This window comes from Ylistrum balloti, unplaced genomic scaffold, assembly GCF_031769215.1.
Source record: "Ylistrum balloti isolate Yb309-2 unplaced genomic scaffold, AGI_CSIRO_Ybal_v1 Utg370504, whole genome shotgun sequence".
Taxonomy (NCBI): domain Eukaryota; kingdom Metazoa; phylum Mollusca; class Bivalvia; order Pectinida; family Pectinidae; genus Ylistrum; species Ylistrum balloti.
The window spans coordinates 512,890-531,809 of NW_026782326.1; the positions used below are offsets into that span (position 1 = coordinate 512,890).

Below are 18,920 nucleotides of genomic sequence, written 5' to 3' on the forward strand. Positions count from 1 at the left end.
AAATAGAAACACAGTTTTCCAGCTTCAAATTGGACAAGGAGACAATAATTGGTATTGTCCATCATATAAACCCACCACGATTGGAAACCATGACGAGAGGCTCGTGATTTCAATTTCCCCACTGTTAGTTCTTCTTGTTAGCAATAACCCTAATTCTCAACTATTTGTTTTCGATACCACTGTTTCCATGAAAGATGACGAAGAATTTACGACACAGATTTTTGAAAAAGGCATGTTGATGAAGATTATTGGGGATGTAGGTTGAGGTTATGGTCTACATCGTGATATCGCCTCTATTCTCGTTAGTATGACAGGTAGTTTCGTTGTTTATAAATCAGGTTCTCGTTTTGGAACATTAGTTCACTTGGAATGACCTAGGTTTACATGGATGTTGCCGAAGGTTGAAAAATTACCCTTCAAGAACTTATGTTGACATGTTCGTAATTGCTTGATTTTTTTTCTCCTTGTTCTTTTCCAGTGGTCTTCGTCTCTCGTTCGTGCTCTTATCGTGTCCGTATACAGCTCTCTAATTTATTTGAAAACATCATGTTAAGACAAGAATTAAATTATTAAATTCAGTTGAACCGAACCTGAGAAGTGTTATCATCTTTAAAGTATAATTGTCATCCTCGGACGTCCTAAATGGTGTCTTTCAGATGTATTCTTTGCAATGACGCTATCAATTAAATGTTCAGTAAAGGGATACTAATACTTTACAGTCGGACTAGGATACTGATACCATGTTATTATGTAACTTTTCATATCTCTGGAATGTGTCAAAGGTCAGACATGTTTCATTTTTAAAAGGTACATGTTTGACCTTGTCTGCTACATAGAACACGATACACGTATTACACTGGTGTTTACACCGTTCGGAAGGCGTCGTTAGTGATATTTTCATAATGCTAAGAGGTTACAAAACTCGCATTCCTGCTCTGAATATTCATAGTTCTTGAAATAGACAGGTCTGAATGGGAAGCCTTAATAAGCAGACTACAACAAATAAGATTTATATTTTTTTACAAAATGCATAATGGACTGACTCATTCATAACATACATTGTTACCAGGTTTAGGTGGAGATAGAAACCCATACCTATTGAGAAATAATAGAAATTATCTTATTTCAAATTATAATCAAGTACTAGGTAATCATTTACACCAACAAACATCAGACAGTGGATAACTCTAGAAAACAATCGGAAACCAACCAACTCGGAATGCCTTTAAAAACTCTATATGTAAAAATCACCAGAATCCTCCGACCTATTTTAACTCGTCATCTTAATATTCTACTTTCTAGGTTTAGAATGAATGACAGTGCATTAAATAATTATCTTTGTCGTGTAATTCATTCCCCATCTTGTGCTTGAAGTTATCCCTGTGGAAATTCATACCATTTTTCGTTGATACCACTTCATAAAAAAAAAAATAGCTATGATAAGTTGATTAAGTTACGTCGGTATCAACCATTATTTCTGGATAGGTTTCTACATGATAGGGTTGATCTAACATTAGATCAACACTATTTTGGAATCTGTTGAAATACTATTCGTTAAAATAAGTTTTATATAGTCTTGTAGAGCATGTGAAATCACCCTACAAACTATCATTTCATTCCTCGTCGTTCTATCCAACCTTCCTAATCCTACCACGACCTTTTCTGGAAACTTTGAAACTTTCTCAATCAAGAGTCACGTGTAAATAAAACAATAACTTAAAGCCTTGTCAAACTAGGGACACGTGTAAAATGTATGCATTTTAAAAATATTTTCACACAAACGGTACTAGACGTATTACCAAGCTAAGAACGCAGCTAGCACTAACTTTCCTACAACGAAACCAACATGGTCATCTTTCTACCAAGCTGCATGATGAGTGTGATGATAGCTGCATCACCAGCCTATAGTGTGTACATGTCACACTTCATTCAATATTCAAGGGTCTGTTCCAAGTATCAATATTTTCGAGCAACTGGCGGACAAATACGTAACACAGGGTTTCAAATGATGCAGGTTGATAAAAATTATTGAGACGTTTTCATAGTGATCTTATTGAGAAATATTCTATTTCTTTGTGCGACATGAAGCTGGGCATGTTTGATGCTTTTTATTCTGTCTGTTGGTTCCGTCGTTGTATACTTTGTTCTCATCTGAGAACGTGACATCACTTACTTGGCTTGACCGTGGCATTCATGTCGAGTGTCGTCGATGAAGCAGAAGACCTTTACTCTTCCAGAAATCTGGTTATATTTTCCTTGTACTTTTCATGAGTCTCCATGTAAATATCTTTTTTGTTCATATTTTCCTAGTTTTATTGAATTTGCGTTTGCATTACAATAATGTTGACATGTTGGTATTTTCTCGTTACTGTTTATAACGACATCAACATTACTACACCCTGTAATTTCTCAATCGAAAAATTAAGTGAGGTACGAGGACATCAGTCGTACAATGGTTTAATGCTACGTTTCCGTATCATTTGATCTCTGGTGACCTAGTACTCCTGTTTGTTACCCTGAACTATGTACAGACTGACCTCCACTTGGGACAGGATTATAATCACATTTGACGTCACCAGAGATATGGGCTCCAGTGGAATAGTTAGATAATAATGAAATTATTGTGTAAAATTTGATAGAATATAGAAAATATCGACGGCTATATCACGATAGGATTAATTTCCATTGTGATCAAGATGGTGACCATAATATTTACAAAATAATCTCCTTAACGTTTACCAGGAGACGTATACAACGCTTATTATAGACGTATATAACGCATATGTATTATATACTATATAACGTATTGTATTATAGACTATATAATGTATTGTATTATAGACTATATAATGTATTGTATTATAGACTATATAACGTATTGTATTATAGACTATATAATGTATTGTATTATAGACTATATAACGTATTGTATTATAGACTATATAATGTATTGTATTATAGACTATATAATGTATTGTATTATAGACTATATAACGTATTGTATTATAGACTATATAATGTATTGTATTATAGACTATATAATGTATTGTATTATAGACTATATAATGTATTGTAATATAGACTATGTAATGTTTTTTAATGTAGACGTATATGACGCAGTCTCTTCAATACGATATCTGTCTGCCTCTCTATCATTTTAGTTCTCAAATGTTTTGTAAAACTGAGGATGAAGGTAGGAGACAATATATGACCGAGACCAACGATGCAAAATGAAAGGGGTTGGGGATAAACTATTGGTGTTATGTAAACATTTGAGGAACTATGATAACAACATGATACCTAGATATTTCACGCGTCCCTAGGGCTGATACACTTGTGATCACCTACCTGTACCTAACTCTGTACCACTGGTTACACAATGTCAGATCTTCATTTGTTTCAAACAATCAACTGAACGCAAACAGGTAGAAATTACGTAAGTTCAATCATATGTATAAAAACATTCTAATTAAACACAATATCATTAACGTAGTACACTCAAACAAGTAAAAGATTCATCATCTATCGAGAATACTAAAATTAAACATGAATCGGTATTTGTAAATCACTTTCCCTTTAGAAAGTAACAAACAATTATTCATGTTATCAATGAAACAAATTCTGCTGATTGACTAAAACTGCATTTGTGAGGAACTTCTTAAAGAATTTTAATATCAAATAACCTGTCGTTGAATCCAGGATAATTGGATGATTATATTTAGATCTGTAGCGAACAATCGAAAACAAGAAAAAAAAACCTATAGTATCTTGGGTTTCAACGTCATCTTCTATGTCTTATTGATAAAGAATGTTTTCACCAGGTGTATGAAATAAAGAAGAATTGAGGTAATATTTACTGTCCTTTACACTGCAACCACTTCTTTATCAGCAATGACAGATTTACACAAAACGCTGTGATGTGAGAGATGATATCACTTAAAATTAACCCTGCTTCCCTGCCCGTGTTGTGTATGTCGTAATCGATTCGGTACCCAAGGGTTTGTCCCGAGAAAGATAAAACATCAAGTTACAACACGAGATATATGTAGATATCTGATTGGGAGATAGAATGTGATGGACGTGTAAGCAAATCATATTCAACTCAAAATCGATGAAGGAAGTGTAGAATATAATTAAAGAGAAAGATTAACGTGGCAAACCTTGACAAGAACAAATTCAAATGTTCCGGCATGGTAAGCGTCTTGTGGTTCATCGACGACATCCAAGTAATGATTAGTGTTGGAACTTATGTCTCGTTCTCATTTCAGAACCTGACTACAATTAACTGGATTTATCTATAGAAGATAGTATACCGTTATACAATAATTTACAACAGACAATTTCATCATTATCACACTGCATCTCCCAGCTGTTTCTTGCTGGTAGGTTCCATCAGTTATGAGAGGCGGCCTAAGTGGGAAATTTATATGGCGAATTACGATAATCCAAATCGGCTTAAACAAATTAAATATATAATGATAATGCTGGAGCCATTTATTGTCGTTCGGGTTGGGACACGGAGAAAGGAAACTGTGCCAAAATAAACGTGGATGTGTACTTCATATATAATGCATTTCATGTGTTTTTCCAATATTGGGTAATATTTTAAATATTTTTAAAAATTGGGTAGTGTCTTTCAACACATTTTATTATAAGATATAGATTTATACAGTTTACAAATAATGCACGATAAGTGCAACCTCGTCATAAAATCTAACCGGTTTGTAATACTTCACAGGAACAGATGAACTAGACCCGATTTAGGAAAATCAAATGTCAAAACACGGATCGAAAGGTAATTAAACAATTTGTTTTTCAAATCTTCAAATGTTAAGTGAATTATTAGATGTATACTTTGTGTCTATTACGAATTCATTTTAAAGATGAAATTTGGTTGTTTCTGTCTCGTCTTTTGTACATTCAGTGACTGTTAATCTGAGATGTTTAAGTTATGTAATTCGACATATTTTATACTATCAAGGCATATTTGTCTACATAAAAGTATAATGTAATTTTCCTATTTTCCTTTTAATTTGTCTGACGTCATAAACGTAACATTTTTTATGGTAGACTTACTCTTCTTACCGTCTTCTGTTTTTCTTCATTATTTTATTTACTCATGTAACAGCGCTCATTATTATAGTCCCTCCGCTAGGATTCCAACCCGGGACCTCTGGCTTACTAGTCTGAGGCTCAGACGGTACATTGTGTCTAGTACATACTAGCTTAGTATATGTAAAACTACAGAAATAATTATATATTGTAGGCTATATAAAGACTAATTGTTTTATTCTGTAAACGCCCATCTATTTTCCTAAATAACATCCATCATGATTTTGCAATATCTGCATTTCACGACAAGTTTTCTTTCAACAAATAAATCATCAAAGACGATTTGACGTATGACATGATTTTTAATTACAAAATATTCTTCAAGATTATTGATACCTTAATTAATAGGTAATAGTACAATAATTTAACAATAAATAGTAGCTACTGGTGAGAAATGTTTTACCACGAACACACAGTCGGGTTGTTCTACACATAACATCAATATCCCTTAAAACTCTATATCAATAATCTAATAAATCCTTCAAATGTTTGGTTAAAATATTCTAAAGGAACCAAATATATTTCTTACAATTATACAGAAACATCACAAATCATGCTACAAAAAATAACCCACACTATCTATACATGTAATATATAAATCATTTTCATTTAAAACTTTAAAATTTTAAAACATTAAGATATAGAATGTGAAATCTATATTTTAAATAGAGTGATAGGATATTTGGTAAATATTTAGATTTTTAGAGAACCAAAACAGTTTTATTGCAAACATTAGCACCTTTAAAACACTGAAAAAGTCCCCACATCAGACCGAACTGATACTTAAATCATCACAATTAACATGGTACCCGTATTTTACTTGACTTCTATAATTACAAATTTGCAGTTTTTGAGGTCTGGAGCGATACTGCACTATAAGCTATATACAGGGTTAAGTGTAACTTGTGGTTTCACTTTGATAAAGGAATCACTGTTTATAAGTATGGTACTGTCATAATATATAACCTTTGTACTGCCTATATTCTGATATTATTATAATTGTTGGGTACAAATGACTCGCCCCGAGAGATGGAGGCTCATTAAATATTATTACATTTTTGGCAGTGAAATATACATATACATCTTCTGTGTGATTTTCAATGTTTCCTTTCATATGAACATCAAAACATTTTGGAACAAAGTGGCCAATTCAAAATGGCTTGCTTTGTTTTCAGGTATAACACCAACCTATCTGAAGTCACACAATGTGCTAATATTTTCCAAATTTTTTTGAACACTGATTTAAGTTTGGATCAGAATTTTTTTTTTTTTGTTAAAAATATCATAAAAAGAAAATTTCATGGTTTCCTGAAAGATATATTATAAATATTTCACTCATCATACTCGTAAAATGTAATTATATGATATCAAACAAGGAAATCATTCAATATCCTATATTTATCATCCATGACACTTCAACTTCATGCCGAGTTTGAATGAAGTTTCTAAAAAATAAAAATATTTCAATAACAGAAAATATATATAAGCATTGAGCTGCATTCTGTCGTCATTCATATCCAATATAAAAGCCAACTTATAAAAACAAATTAAACTTGAATCACAAACTACGTTCCTGCAATTTGTAATTGATGTTCATCACTAAATATAAACTGACACAAGTTGAGTCTACTGAGTTGTGTGCAATAGATACTGCATACATATAGTTATTTTGAAGGTTAAATAGACATATTAGCAAAAATATTGTTCTTAATACCTGGGTAGGTAAATAAGTTTAATTTGCCATTTCACAACAAATAAATGTACATGATATTTCAATATGTCAGTTGTTTTTAATTTATTAATCTATCTTTGTTTTAAGATTTAGAATTATTGGAAGCACGTTATCACTGCAACATTTAATCTTTTAATATATAAAAACAAACAAGCCACTCCTAAAGAAAGATCGTATTTGACTTGAAAACTTCAAGTAACAAACTCAATAACAACTATTCAGTAATATGTATATATACATATTGATATCAATGAAAAATAAGAAGCAATATTCACATTTCTGCAAAATTCATCCAAATCTTTTATTAAAATATTGCACATAACAATTAATTAAAGTCACAAAAGTAAAGCTGGAACATCTTAACTCACAAGTAGAATTAAATATGGTCAATACGGTTGCAGTGACATTTCTTCATACGACACATTCTTCTGTAGTTAACATTGTTTCTCCCTGGGAAACATTCCCCTACCTTACACTTAGGGGAAAACATACAAAAATCATCAGTACAGTAACAAGAATCTTGGTTCAAATGTGCCATGGATATTGTAATGTACGACTACGACAATCATATCCTGATGCTTTTCAGACTAATGCAGGTAGCTTCAAAATGTCACTTAAAAAGTGTCATCAAATCTTGGTAAGATAACAGTTCTAAGGCAGAATATTTGTACGGTCATAACATATCTTTACATAACACTGTTATAAAATAATTTCAGATTTTTAAATTTGTGCGAAAAAAATCAATTAATTTCTGAAAGGGAAGAAATGAAGAATTTTACAAAAGACAATACAATTCTAATTTCAATACTTGATATATAGACATTCAGTTGTTGGTTATATATATACCTACAGGAATACTTCAAAACAACATAGAAAATCGCGTTCTAAAACAACAAATTGGCACAAAACATACAGACTACACAAACAGCACTAACACAACAGAAACACTAAATTAAAAAAAGTGATAAAAGAAGAGATTAAGGTCCTACCTATGACATAGTGTAACAGATATCTGTGTAGTTATATCAGAATGACTATTTCCAAGGTTGTACACTGGATCAATGTAGGACAATGAAACCAGTGATTAATCTACATGTGAGTCATCAGTCTAGTACAGAATTTTGATGGGACTTTGGGGCCCATTCCTTTAAACATTTAAAAAGATGGTCTCATGAAAATAAATTGTAAACTGATCACTGTAAAAACAGTCAATTTGTATCTGTACAAAGTTCTATAACATTTTTTTTTCTAATCAAACAGTAGAAATTAACACAGTGGTAACTAATACCCAGCTTAATTACAAAACAAAGTATCACAAAGTTATGTACACAAACACTATCTTAACTATTTACAATGCTCCACCCTTTATCATTAGGTCCTTCAATAACAGATTATATTTATTATGTAATAACTTTTTAATGTGGTCCCATCAGGTTTTGATTCTCATGTACTTGTCCACATAAATGTGACTTTTTATGTTAAACAAACTCAAGGAAAAATATTCCTAAGTTCCACACATCCACAGATACCTAAGTTTGTTATCTATTCCACTGTTGAAATTAATCTACTGCAGGACTAAAAGTTGTTCATTTTCCTCTAATTTAACATGTTTAATGAAAAAAATCACCTTTATGTCAAAAAGAATGGACATTTTAGTTTAGACATTTGAACAAAAGTCTTGTATTTCACGTTATTTTAGGGCTTGATGTTTGCTATGTTTTCTTTCTGTCAAACATCAACAAAATTCATGGAACAGATTAAACTCTTACTGGGAAAAAAAAGAAATAATTTTATGATGCAACTTATGGCAACAAACATTTTTTTGATATCATTATCACATTTTTTCATATTGGTTTGAAAGTCAACTGATAATAAAAAACAAAAATACAAAAACACTGAAGATAAAGACTCTATTATGATATAATAATAAAAAATTCATAAAATGTTCTTATTCTCAAATTATATAATATTAAATAATCAAAAACAGACATGGCATTCTTTTAAAAAAAATGAATAAAAATGTGACACCGAATTATTTAACAACAGAAAACAGAATAAAAGTTGAAATCCTGGAACATAAAAGAAGTAGATGGCATGTCTAGAGAGTGAAACATACTGATTACATGACATCTCACAAGATGACGTATGGGTCTTTCCGAGGCTTTTACCTCCCATTATAACATCCCATTATCCGTTCAACAGCTCGGACTATGGATTACGTAAAACTAAATAATATAGGTACAATTTCTACATACATATATACAATGGTATTGCAGTTAAACTCAGTCTGATATACAGCTAAAACTCACACATAGGTTTCCCCATACATAACAAGTCTGCATTCCCAGAAAATTTAATGTATATATATATATATATTGGAATGCCGATTGATTCTGTAACTTTTTTCTCTATGTCTGCAAATGATAATTTAGAAATGGAACCAGAACACAGTAAGTAACTTATATTTAACTTTGTATAGTTTGGGACCATACCAGAGTATCAACTCAACCCAGATTACATGTTTGCATGGATAGGTGATTTCAATTTCCAAATAAATTTTACACACCACCTTTTTTTCCTTTTTAAACAAATCCTTCAGTCTGTGATCTGATACATAAAGTTGCAAGTTTTGATATTGAAAATGTACAAAGCCAGATGTTAACACCTACAGTTAATTGAGAGCGTAAAATAAAAATGACAAACTTTATATTCGAAATCAAATTCAAAAATAAAGTATTTTGAGTTGAGATTTTTTCCAAGTCAGTTGAGGTGACCCTTAATAAGGTTTTTTTTTGTCACATCACACTTTTAAATAAGAAAATTTCTGATTTCCTTATATGTGTATTTATTTATCGATGACATTTTTTGGCAAGCTTAGTAGCTGAGGATAACATGTCACTAAATGTTCCACTCATATCTTTAGTGAATGAGATCCCCTCTTATTTCCCATATCTTCATACACATTTAAAAACTAAAATATACACCTTTTTCTCTTAACAGTTAACAATTTCTTTTAAAAATTCATCTTTAAAACCACACTCATAATAAAAAGTCAAAATAGAGATCAAAGTTCAATGATTATCAAAGTGTCTTCAAAACAAATCTTAAAAAATGAATTTAAAACTTAAATCTGGTCACAGGATAACCAGAGGTATGTTCAGAGAGAAACATGTTCAGTCTTACCTGACAACCAGAGGTATGTTCAGAGAGAAACATGTTTAGTCTTACCTGACAGCCAGAGGTATGTTCAGAGAGAAACATGTTCCAACAACCAGAGGTAGTTCAGAGAGAAACATGTTTAGTCTTACCTGACAACCATGATGACAACCAGAGGTATGTTCAGAGAGAAACATGTTCAGTCTTACCTGACAACCAGAGGTATGTTCAGAGAGAAACATGTTTAGTCTTACCTGACAACCAGAGGTATGTTCAGAGAGAAACATGTTTAGTCTTACCAGATAACCAGAGGTATGTTCAGAGAGAAACATGTTTAGTCTTACCTGACAACCAGAGGTATGTTCAGAGAGAAACATGTTTAGTCTTACCTGACAACCAGAGGTATGTTCAGAGAGAAACAGGTTTAGTTTTATCCAACAACCAGAGGTATGTTCAGAGAGAAAGATGTTTAGTTTTATCCAACAACCAGAGGTATGTTCAGAGAGAAACAGGTTTAGTCTTACCTGACAACCAGAGGTATGTTCAGAGAGAAACATGTTTAGTCTTACCTGACAACCAGAGGTATGTTCAGAGAGAAACATGTTAAGTTTTATCCAACAACCAGAGGTATATTCAGAGAGAAACATGTTTAGTCTTACCTGACAACTAGAGGTATGTTCAGAGAGAAATATGTTTAGTCTTACCTGACAACCAGAGGTATGTTCAGAGAGAAACATGTTCAGTCTTACCTGACAGCCAGAGGTATGTTCAGAGAGAAACATGTTTAGTCTTACCTGACAACCAGAGGTATGTTCAGAGAGAAAGATGTTTAGTTTTATCCAACAACCAGAGGTATATTCAGAGAGAAACATGTTTAGTCTTACCTGACAACCAGAGGTATGTTCAGAGAGAATGTTTAGTCTTACCTGACAGCCAGAGGTATGTTCAGAGAGAAACATGTTCAGTCTTACCTGACAGCCAGAGGTATGTTCAGAGAGAAACATGTTCAGTCTTACCTGACAACCAGAGGTATGTTCAGAGAGAAACATGTTTAGTCTTACCTGACAACCAGAGGTATGTTCAGAGAGAAACATGTTCAGTCTTACCTGACAACCAGAGGTATGTTCAGAGAGAAACATGTTCAGTCTTACCTGACAACCAGAGGTATGTTCAGAGAGAAAGATGTTTAGTTTTATCCAACAACCAGAGGTATGTTCAGAGAGAAACATGTTTCGCCTTCACTGACAACCAGAGATATTTTCAGAGAGAAACATATTTAGCCTAACATATAAGCTATGTCTTGTAAGTCTAAATGAAAATATGTATTTTGTTTTATAATAAAACTTGTCCAATAACAGAACAAAAAAGTCAACATCATTAACAGAACAATTATTTGACTAAAGCATGATTTTATATGTTCAAAAACATAACCTTACTAGAAGTGACCAAATGCCAGAGTCTCGGTAACCAGGATTAAGGATTACAAATTACAAAGTCCTAAACATCATAACAACTTATCTATCAACCCTCAAAACTAATGTATTCACGAATGAAAACAAGAGTCTTGGTAACCTTGTTATCTAACCAGAATGACCTAAACAACCATGGCAAAGACATGGTTCAATTTTATCTAAGAGCTTACAAAAATTTAGTCATCTTCCATACAAAGCCATCAAGGATTTCTAAGAATTTCTTTCACATCTTCAATGAGGATTGCTTTGCAAACTACCGAATGAAGTGAACATTTGGTAAAATGCTGACAAATCCAATAAAACATTGACATGAAACTCAAACAATGGTGTCGTTTTACATATGTCTGGGTCACAGACCTAGGACGGATTCCTCACTGTTGCTTCTGTCTGGCAGCTTCTCTGTCTGCTACATCAATGGCGGCAATATTTTTACAGGCCGCCCACAGCTGGACCATGCTGATGAAGGTCTTCACAGCTGCTAGTGGTGCTGTTAGATAGAGAATCACCTGCCACAACCCCATGGAGAGGAAGCTGATTCCCACTACAATGATAAATTATACTTTCATTACATTTTGACAGGCTTTACCATAAAAATTAGTAATATCAAATTATAAAGGACCTTCGGCATCCATCAGCCAAAGAGAATATCGAGACACATCCACTTACACTAACTTTCTTGATTTTAGTTTATAACTTTGTATCTGTTTTATGTTATATGTATGTGATGTAATTTATGTAACATTTGTGTCTTCATAAAGGGGCAGATTGCCACATAAAATTGACAATTGACTTGTCCGTACTATTGTTACTACTTCATTGATCACAGATATAAACCCATTGGCATGGATACTGTTCACAAAATACCAAAATTAGTTAACCTCTGTACCTCGATATTACACTTGGAGTTCTTTAAATGTTTGCTCAATCCTTTGCCTTATGATGTTGATCATTAAAACAAGTGTGTACCAGAAAGAAAATTAAGAGTAAATTTAAATTGATCACTAAGAATTTCTGTTGCTAGCCATTGTTATTGTAACCCATGTAACATATAATATACTCTTTAGCCTTTGGGTGTATCACCATGATATAGAAGTATGGGCTTGTATGTCACTCATTGTAACTCTATTCTCTTGCCTGTGGGTGTATCAGCACAGCTCAATACTCCAGGGAAAAAAACCAAACAAGGCACACAAAGTACACAAATCAACTCCTGGACATGTATATTGATTTATATTGAGCCAGAGATTGCCCTTGGGATGTACATTCTCATTACAACATGACAAATGTTGATGGACAAAGAGTGAGACATCAACATTTAGACAGGGCTACAATGTACAATTAACTAGCAATGACAGCATTACACTTTACTAAACTTTATTGTAATGTCCAAAAAAGAAAGTCACTACAATGACTGCATGCTAAAGTTTACACAACAATTACTATCAAAGAGAGGTAACTCTTACTTGTGGGTCCAGGAGAGAAGTGTGTTAAATACAACATACAGAAGAACAGTTCATTAGCCGAGCACATCACAAACAGGATTTTCTGCAAGGCAAAAAAAAAAATCTTAAATGACATGATAATTGATGACCAGATTATCTTTCAGTTCTATCCTTTAATTAGAGGACAGCATTGTAATATATATATATATAAGTATAAGCTTTACCATTACATTGAAATATCACCATGCATACAGCTATCGCAAGGTCAAAATGTGTCAGGGGAAAAGACATTTATTAAAAATGCTGGCACCAACTGAAAGCTCCTGATTTTACATCTAAGTGATTTTCTAATGTCATACATATCCATGAAATACTGTGGGTAGCAGGCTAAAGAACCTATTGCCAAATCTGGGTCCTTGATATATATATATTGTGTTTGTATGTTTTGAATGCACTGTCAACACACAAGCTGAGTGTAAACATACCCGGTTATGATAGTAATGCCTCAACAGTGGGTTTGCTGACAGGTCAAGAACCTTGTGGCTACCGGCACCCTTCATCAGTGTGCTGGAAACAAAATTTCATCAATCAATATTGAATACTAGCAATTCTGATTCATTATAGAAAACTTCACTTGTTTGGCAGTTTTCATCCTCATCCAGGATAACATGAAGAGCATCTCAACAAATGATGTGGTCATTACAGGCAATGTCATAGTGCCTTCACATCGAAAAGTTTTTTTACCAAACATATCATTCAAGGACAGTTACAATGTATCTTATCCACATGGTACAATGAAGTATTTTCTATTGTATACCCAAAGAGGTAGAGCCGACATTAACACTTTAATACCAGAGAAGAACAAAAGAACACACAGGCAATGATATGAGACTTTGTTTCAAGTTTCTTCCCATTTCAAATTGTACTGCATAGCTTCTACCTCTGTGGGTGAATCCTACATACCCATGAAGGTGGAATCAGTGACCTAGTTTCATGTACAAATGGATCCTATGTATCCCTGAAGGTGGAACCACTGACTAGTAAGATGTACAAATGGATCCTATGTACCCCTGAAGGTGGAACCACTGACTAGTAAGATGTACAAATGGATCCTACATACCCCTGAAGGTGGTACTTGTGCCTAGTAAGATGTACAAATGGGTCCAATGTATCCCTGAAGGTGGAACCACTGACTGGTATGATGTACAGATGGATCCTATATACCCCTGAAGGTGGAATCAGTGACAAGTAAGATGTACAAATGGATCCTATATAACCCTGAAGGTGGAATCAGTGATCTAGTTCTATGTACAAATAGATCCTACAAACCCCTGAAGGTGGAACCAGCAACTAGTAAGATGTACAAATGGATGGAACCATAGATGGAACCAGTGACCAGTACTTTACCAACAGATGCTACCACTGTTGCAGAACTAGTGACAAGATAGTAATGTGTATCTTTGAAGGTGAATCCTGTCACAAGCGATGTGCATACAAAACAGACCCTACCTTTGAAGATGGAACCAGTGACTAGTGATGTCCAGTGCCATGTAGAACTGGAAGAACATGAGATAATCAGGGTAGAAGTAGCATAGTGCCCCACACAGACACATCGTTGCACATCGGTCAATTAACTGGTCCAGCAATGCCCCCAGCTTACTAGCTGTAACAAATAATTTATAAAACCACTGTCATGTTTGTCCATATTTTGCTTTGCAATAAAACAATACAGATATGTCTACAATAAAAGCCATAAGAGACATGTTGACAACACTTTACTAAAATTCTCAAGGTATATGTGTTGACTTACATTGGTTCAGCATCCGTGCAAGATGACCATCAATAGCATCAAGGAAGCCACTGAGTAAGTACCAGAAAGAGGCTCTCCATGGGTCAAAGGGCATGTAGTAAAAGGACACAAAAGCTGTGATCACTCGCAAGTAATCTGTGGACAACAGACATTCACAATTTAGTATGCATCTTCAATATTTCTAAAATAAAACCTATTAAAAAAGAAATTTTCCAAATAAATTTACTTCTTTCATCATATTTAAAACTTTATGAAGTTGAAATTTGCTTATCAACCATTATGAATAGAACATAATTATCAACATTTTCCCAAAATTGAATCTGCCACATCAAACCTTATTTGTAGGATAGAGCTGTTAGACTATTATCTAACATTACGTAAATAGCCTTCAGACATACACATGTTTACACTTGTGTAGTTACACAATTGTTCGCAAGATAAGATAATATAACAATGAATGGTTCAAGTATTGTAGCCCAAAGCAAAAGAAGATTTAGCCTTCACTAGCTGTATATCATAAAGAAATAACACCAATTTGATTACCTGCTCAAAAACAGTACATATCAGTTGGATGTGTATTACTATTATTTGAACTGATATATAAGCAGGAGTGCTAGATGGAAAGTAATTCACTGTAAGAACAACAGGATTTGTCAAATTTTCAAGGCAATGCACCTCCTTGTCAAGACAGAAACACAATATAACAGAATCACATTATGAACTGATAATGGAATGAGGAGAAAACCACTGGGGCAATTCGCCCCTCCCAAGCCTTAGTCAAAAACACAACAAAAATGAAACTGGTAAATAAAACATAGAATATGGCAAAACATTGGTCCTCCAAATAACTCTAATCATACAATCATGAAATGCAGTCTATAATTGGTCAGCAGAAAGCTTGTTTAACCACTTTACAAGTATGTTAAAAGCTAGTTAACACCCAATTTAAGGTATAACATAGTATTTAGCTAAGTTGGATATCATATATAGTAGTTTTCACATCAAATTGGTTACACCAGTACACATTAATGAGAATAATATTCCTGTAGTTTATTTATTGTGCAGGCCACTATAACTTGCACATAAAATAACTGATGAGCACACGTGCATTGGCTACATATAAAGCCTGTCATCAGACAAGCTGATTATATCTGCTAATAAATCGATATGCTTCGAATTCACGGTCGCGAATGAACCTGGCTAAGGATGCCATGCCAGCCACTTGAGTCACTGGATTGAATCATAAAAGTATGTCTCATAACAAATGCTTTTATGACAAATGCCGATAGCAAGAATTTAAAAGAATATTTTTTACTTACCAATAATGTTAGGGACAAACAAAAACACGTTTTCCGTCATGTCGATTTCTTAATGTACACAAGAGCATACGACCGCACATGAACCTTGGCTTGCAGACGCAGATCTACCAAGCATCACCTGAACGCTTGTAATAAACACTGATAATACCACCGCATGTCAAACACAGTAGTGATTGAGCTAAAACTATGCGGATCGCATTATGTCTGAAAGAATCTGCTACGGATCGTACATGAGTCATAAGAGTTGTACACACACACGTCCTCGCGGACACGTGTCTGTCTGATGAAATGACTTTACAAACATACAAACTTGTAGGAATATCTACAATATTAGTCATAACTTTTCTTATCCAAAGTTACAAAAAAATCGTAAGGTAACAACGGAGAAAAGTGTAATTTAAATCATTTTAAAATGGAATTTAAAAAGAAAATATTAGAAATGTTTATTGTATAGTTCTTTAATAATTGTGCGTAAGTTCCTGTCAAAGTATTAAATCTGCAAACCTAGCTCGTCCACATTTAACCATTCGATTTATTTATGATCTTCTAGAGATGGGGATACTCTTCCTTGACAGCGTGATTAATTATAAAATAATTATTCCCTTTGAATTCCTGACAATCTACCAGTGGGCAGGTAAATATTTTTGTGGTCTAGTTTATCGAAAGATAAGTTAAATTAATTTTTAAAATCTGACAATCGTTAAATTGTTACTTAATACAGAGACGTATATATATGCTTAATATTAACACGGGCTGAGATTTAAATCTAGAAAAAAGTTAACCAGCTCGCATCAGTGACGGCCTGTCTCACAGTTACAGAAACAGACATCTATATCTGCATCAAATTACACCATGAAATGACCCTTCCTTCAACGGACACTTGTCCAATGGAATACATTCTACCCTCCGGCTATTGTAGACAGTCTTTTTTGTAAATATGAATGAATCGGCTGACTCCAGCTTTTGTTTACAACTCTCTTCAACTAATACGCTAAATTGTGAGTTTGTACAACCTTTATATCAAATCTAAATATATATATACACAGACCGCGCTTAGAAGTTCGTGATATGTAACATCTTCTCTCTCTCTCTCTCTCTCTCTCTCTTTTGACTGCGTCCCCCAAACATACATTCCAGAAGAAGAAGAGGTGGAGGATGAAGAGGATGAGGAGGCTTTGTTGACACACCGAATAGATATATAACTTATTCAAAACTTTTTCGTGATAGGCCTAAGGTAAAAACTCCTCGGTCAGTCTGTCTGCTATCAGCACAACCCTTCCCCCTTCCTGGTCTCAAGTCTCAATTAACTGTGCACTAAATCGTGCCCCATTACTATCTTCAAGCCTCCGGGCCCCACAATAAATTGTATACATGACCTACATGATTAAGGAGACACAATAGCATAACATTAATTGCATATCTTCTTCGAAACACCGTAGAGTGTTCGACAAAATATGCCAAGCCTATTTCATCGTTACCATAATATATATCTTATAGAATGTCATTTAATTATTTCGCATTTAAGTTGTGCACAGAACTTTGATAACGATATCTAATCAACGTTGAAGTATTCTCATACCGCTTCCGCATACTTTATGTTTTCGAATTCAAGTCTCGTGTTCTGATATGATCTCGCTCAGGACGAGATCTCTTCTTAGAGACGAAAATTCAGGTGAATATTTTCAAGATGGCCTCACGTTAAAATGGATAGAGACGCCGAAAATGTAGCAGAGAACAGGAAGTATTGTTTTTTACTGGGCTCTGCTATAAGAAACGAGGACCCCAATCAATTTTTTGACATTTACGACGCAATTATTCCCAAGGATCTTCCTGTCAGTCAGGTGCGGAGGATCGAAACACGTTTGTTTTGAATATTTTCCTAACATTTCTGCTGTTTTCCGTGCTTGTATTAAGAAAGCTACTCTCTGTAACTTAATTCGTGTAGAAAAATGATTATTTGCTCTTATGAATTGTTTGCATTGTCTTATCTGCACAGTCACTGCCTGAAAACAAGCATGACCAAGTTTTACCAAAATAAAAATGACAGCTCTGTCGTTTTATAGTTGTAGTGGTTGTCTCCCTTGTATCACGTTCTAAACATATTGCGTGGGTTTGACTTGACCCGTGTGATTTGCATTACTAAATATTCATGATCTAGTGGTCGTCTGATGGTAGTGTCGCTTGTCCTTTATGACGTGTCTGCCTCGGCAAGGTTTTGAAAGCATTTGAAAACGTTTCCCAAAGGACCAACGAAAATGACCCCGATGCTATTTTTGTCGTGAGAATGACTGTCACATTCGAGTGGTGTTCTCTGTAGGACGGGCAGGTAGGCGGCAGTGTATCCAACATGTCTGCACCCATGTTGCCCTGCTCAAATATGGAGGAGTCGTGTTTCATAGTGTTTTACAACTAGTAACCTCTAAAACGAAAGTTAAAAAGTAATACTTCCCATTTTTGGTGCATATTAATGTTGTTACCCGTGTTTAGAAAAGTTGGCTTGTCTACATGATCGAGTTTCATTACTTTGACCAAGTTGTACAGGTAAATAATGGCCTGGTGACCCTGTTCTGACACCTCTCGCCTATCACTCACACTTTGCTAACCGTGTGGTCAATCAAGATGTTCTCCAAGCAAATGTTACAATACTTATTATTTAGTTAGTCTTTTAGTAATTTGTGTATCATACTCTGCATTAAACAGGTCAAACAGGAATTGAAGAAAGTGTATTCTCACTATCCTTGTAGAACTTGCTCTAAACTAACAGCTGAGAATTTACCCGTTTTGCTGATTACATGACATACAAAGATATCATAACCTTTTATTTGACTGAAAATGTTATTTGCAAACTCAAATTTGTAACATGAATTTTGTTTATGT

General features: G+C 33.9%; 2 protein-coding genes across 2 annotated transcripts in view; one reads left to right on the forward strand and one right to left on the reverse strand.

Moving 5' to 3' along the window:
• Positions 1-11,240: 11,240 nt before the first annotated feature.
• On the reverse strand, positions 11,241-16,112 carry LOC132555546 (CDP-diacylglycerol--inositol 3-phosphatidyltransferase-like). The gene is made up of 6 exons (XM_060219897.1): positions 16,044-16,112; positions 14,725-14,859; positions 14,424-14,577; positions 13,400-13,481; positions 12,936-13,017; positions 11,241-12,013 (listed from the first exon to the last, which is right to left on the reverse strand). Exons 1-6 carry the CDS (start codon positions 16,081-16,083, stop codon positions 11,844-11,846), a joined length of 663 nt encoding a protein of 220 aa, XP_060075880.1. The 5' UTR covers positions 16,084-16,112; the 3' UTR covers positions 11,241-11,843.
• Positions 16,113-17,746: 1,634 nt separating this feature from the next.
• LOC132555537 (uncharacterized) overlaps positions 17,747-18,920 on the forward strand; it is a 59,401-nt gene continuing 58,227 nt past the window's right edge. The window contains exon 1 of the mRNA XM_060219885.1: positions 17,747-17,884. Within this exon, the coding sequence (XP_060075868.1) occupies positions 17,747-17,884 (138 nt within the window). The remainder of the gene's footprint in view (positions 17,885-18,920) is intronic.

Excerpts from the sequence above, each read along its gene's own strand:
- LOC132555546 (XM_060219897.1), bottom strand. The coding sequence starts at position 16,083 with ATGACGGAAAACGTGTTTTTGTTTGTCCCTAACATTATTG. Across the intron at positions 14,860-16,043 it reads GTTTGTCCCTAACATTATTG|ATTACTTGCGAGTGATCACA; the intron begins GTAAGTAAAAAA and ends TGTTGTCCACAG. Across the intron at positions 13,018-13,399 it reads GGCATTACTATCATAACCGG|AAAATCCTGTTTGTGATGTG; the intron begins GTATGTTTACAC and ends TTTGCCTTGCAG.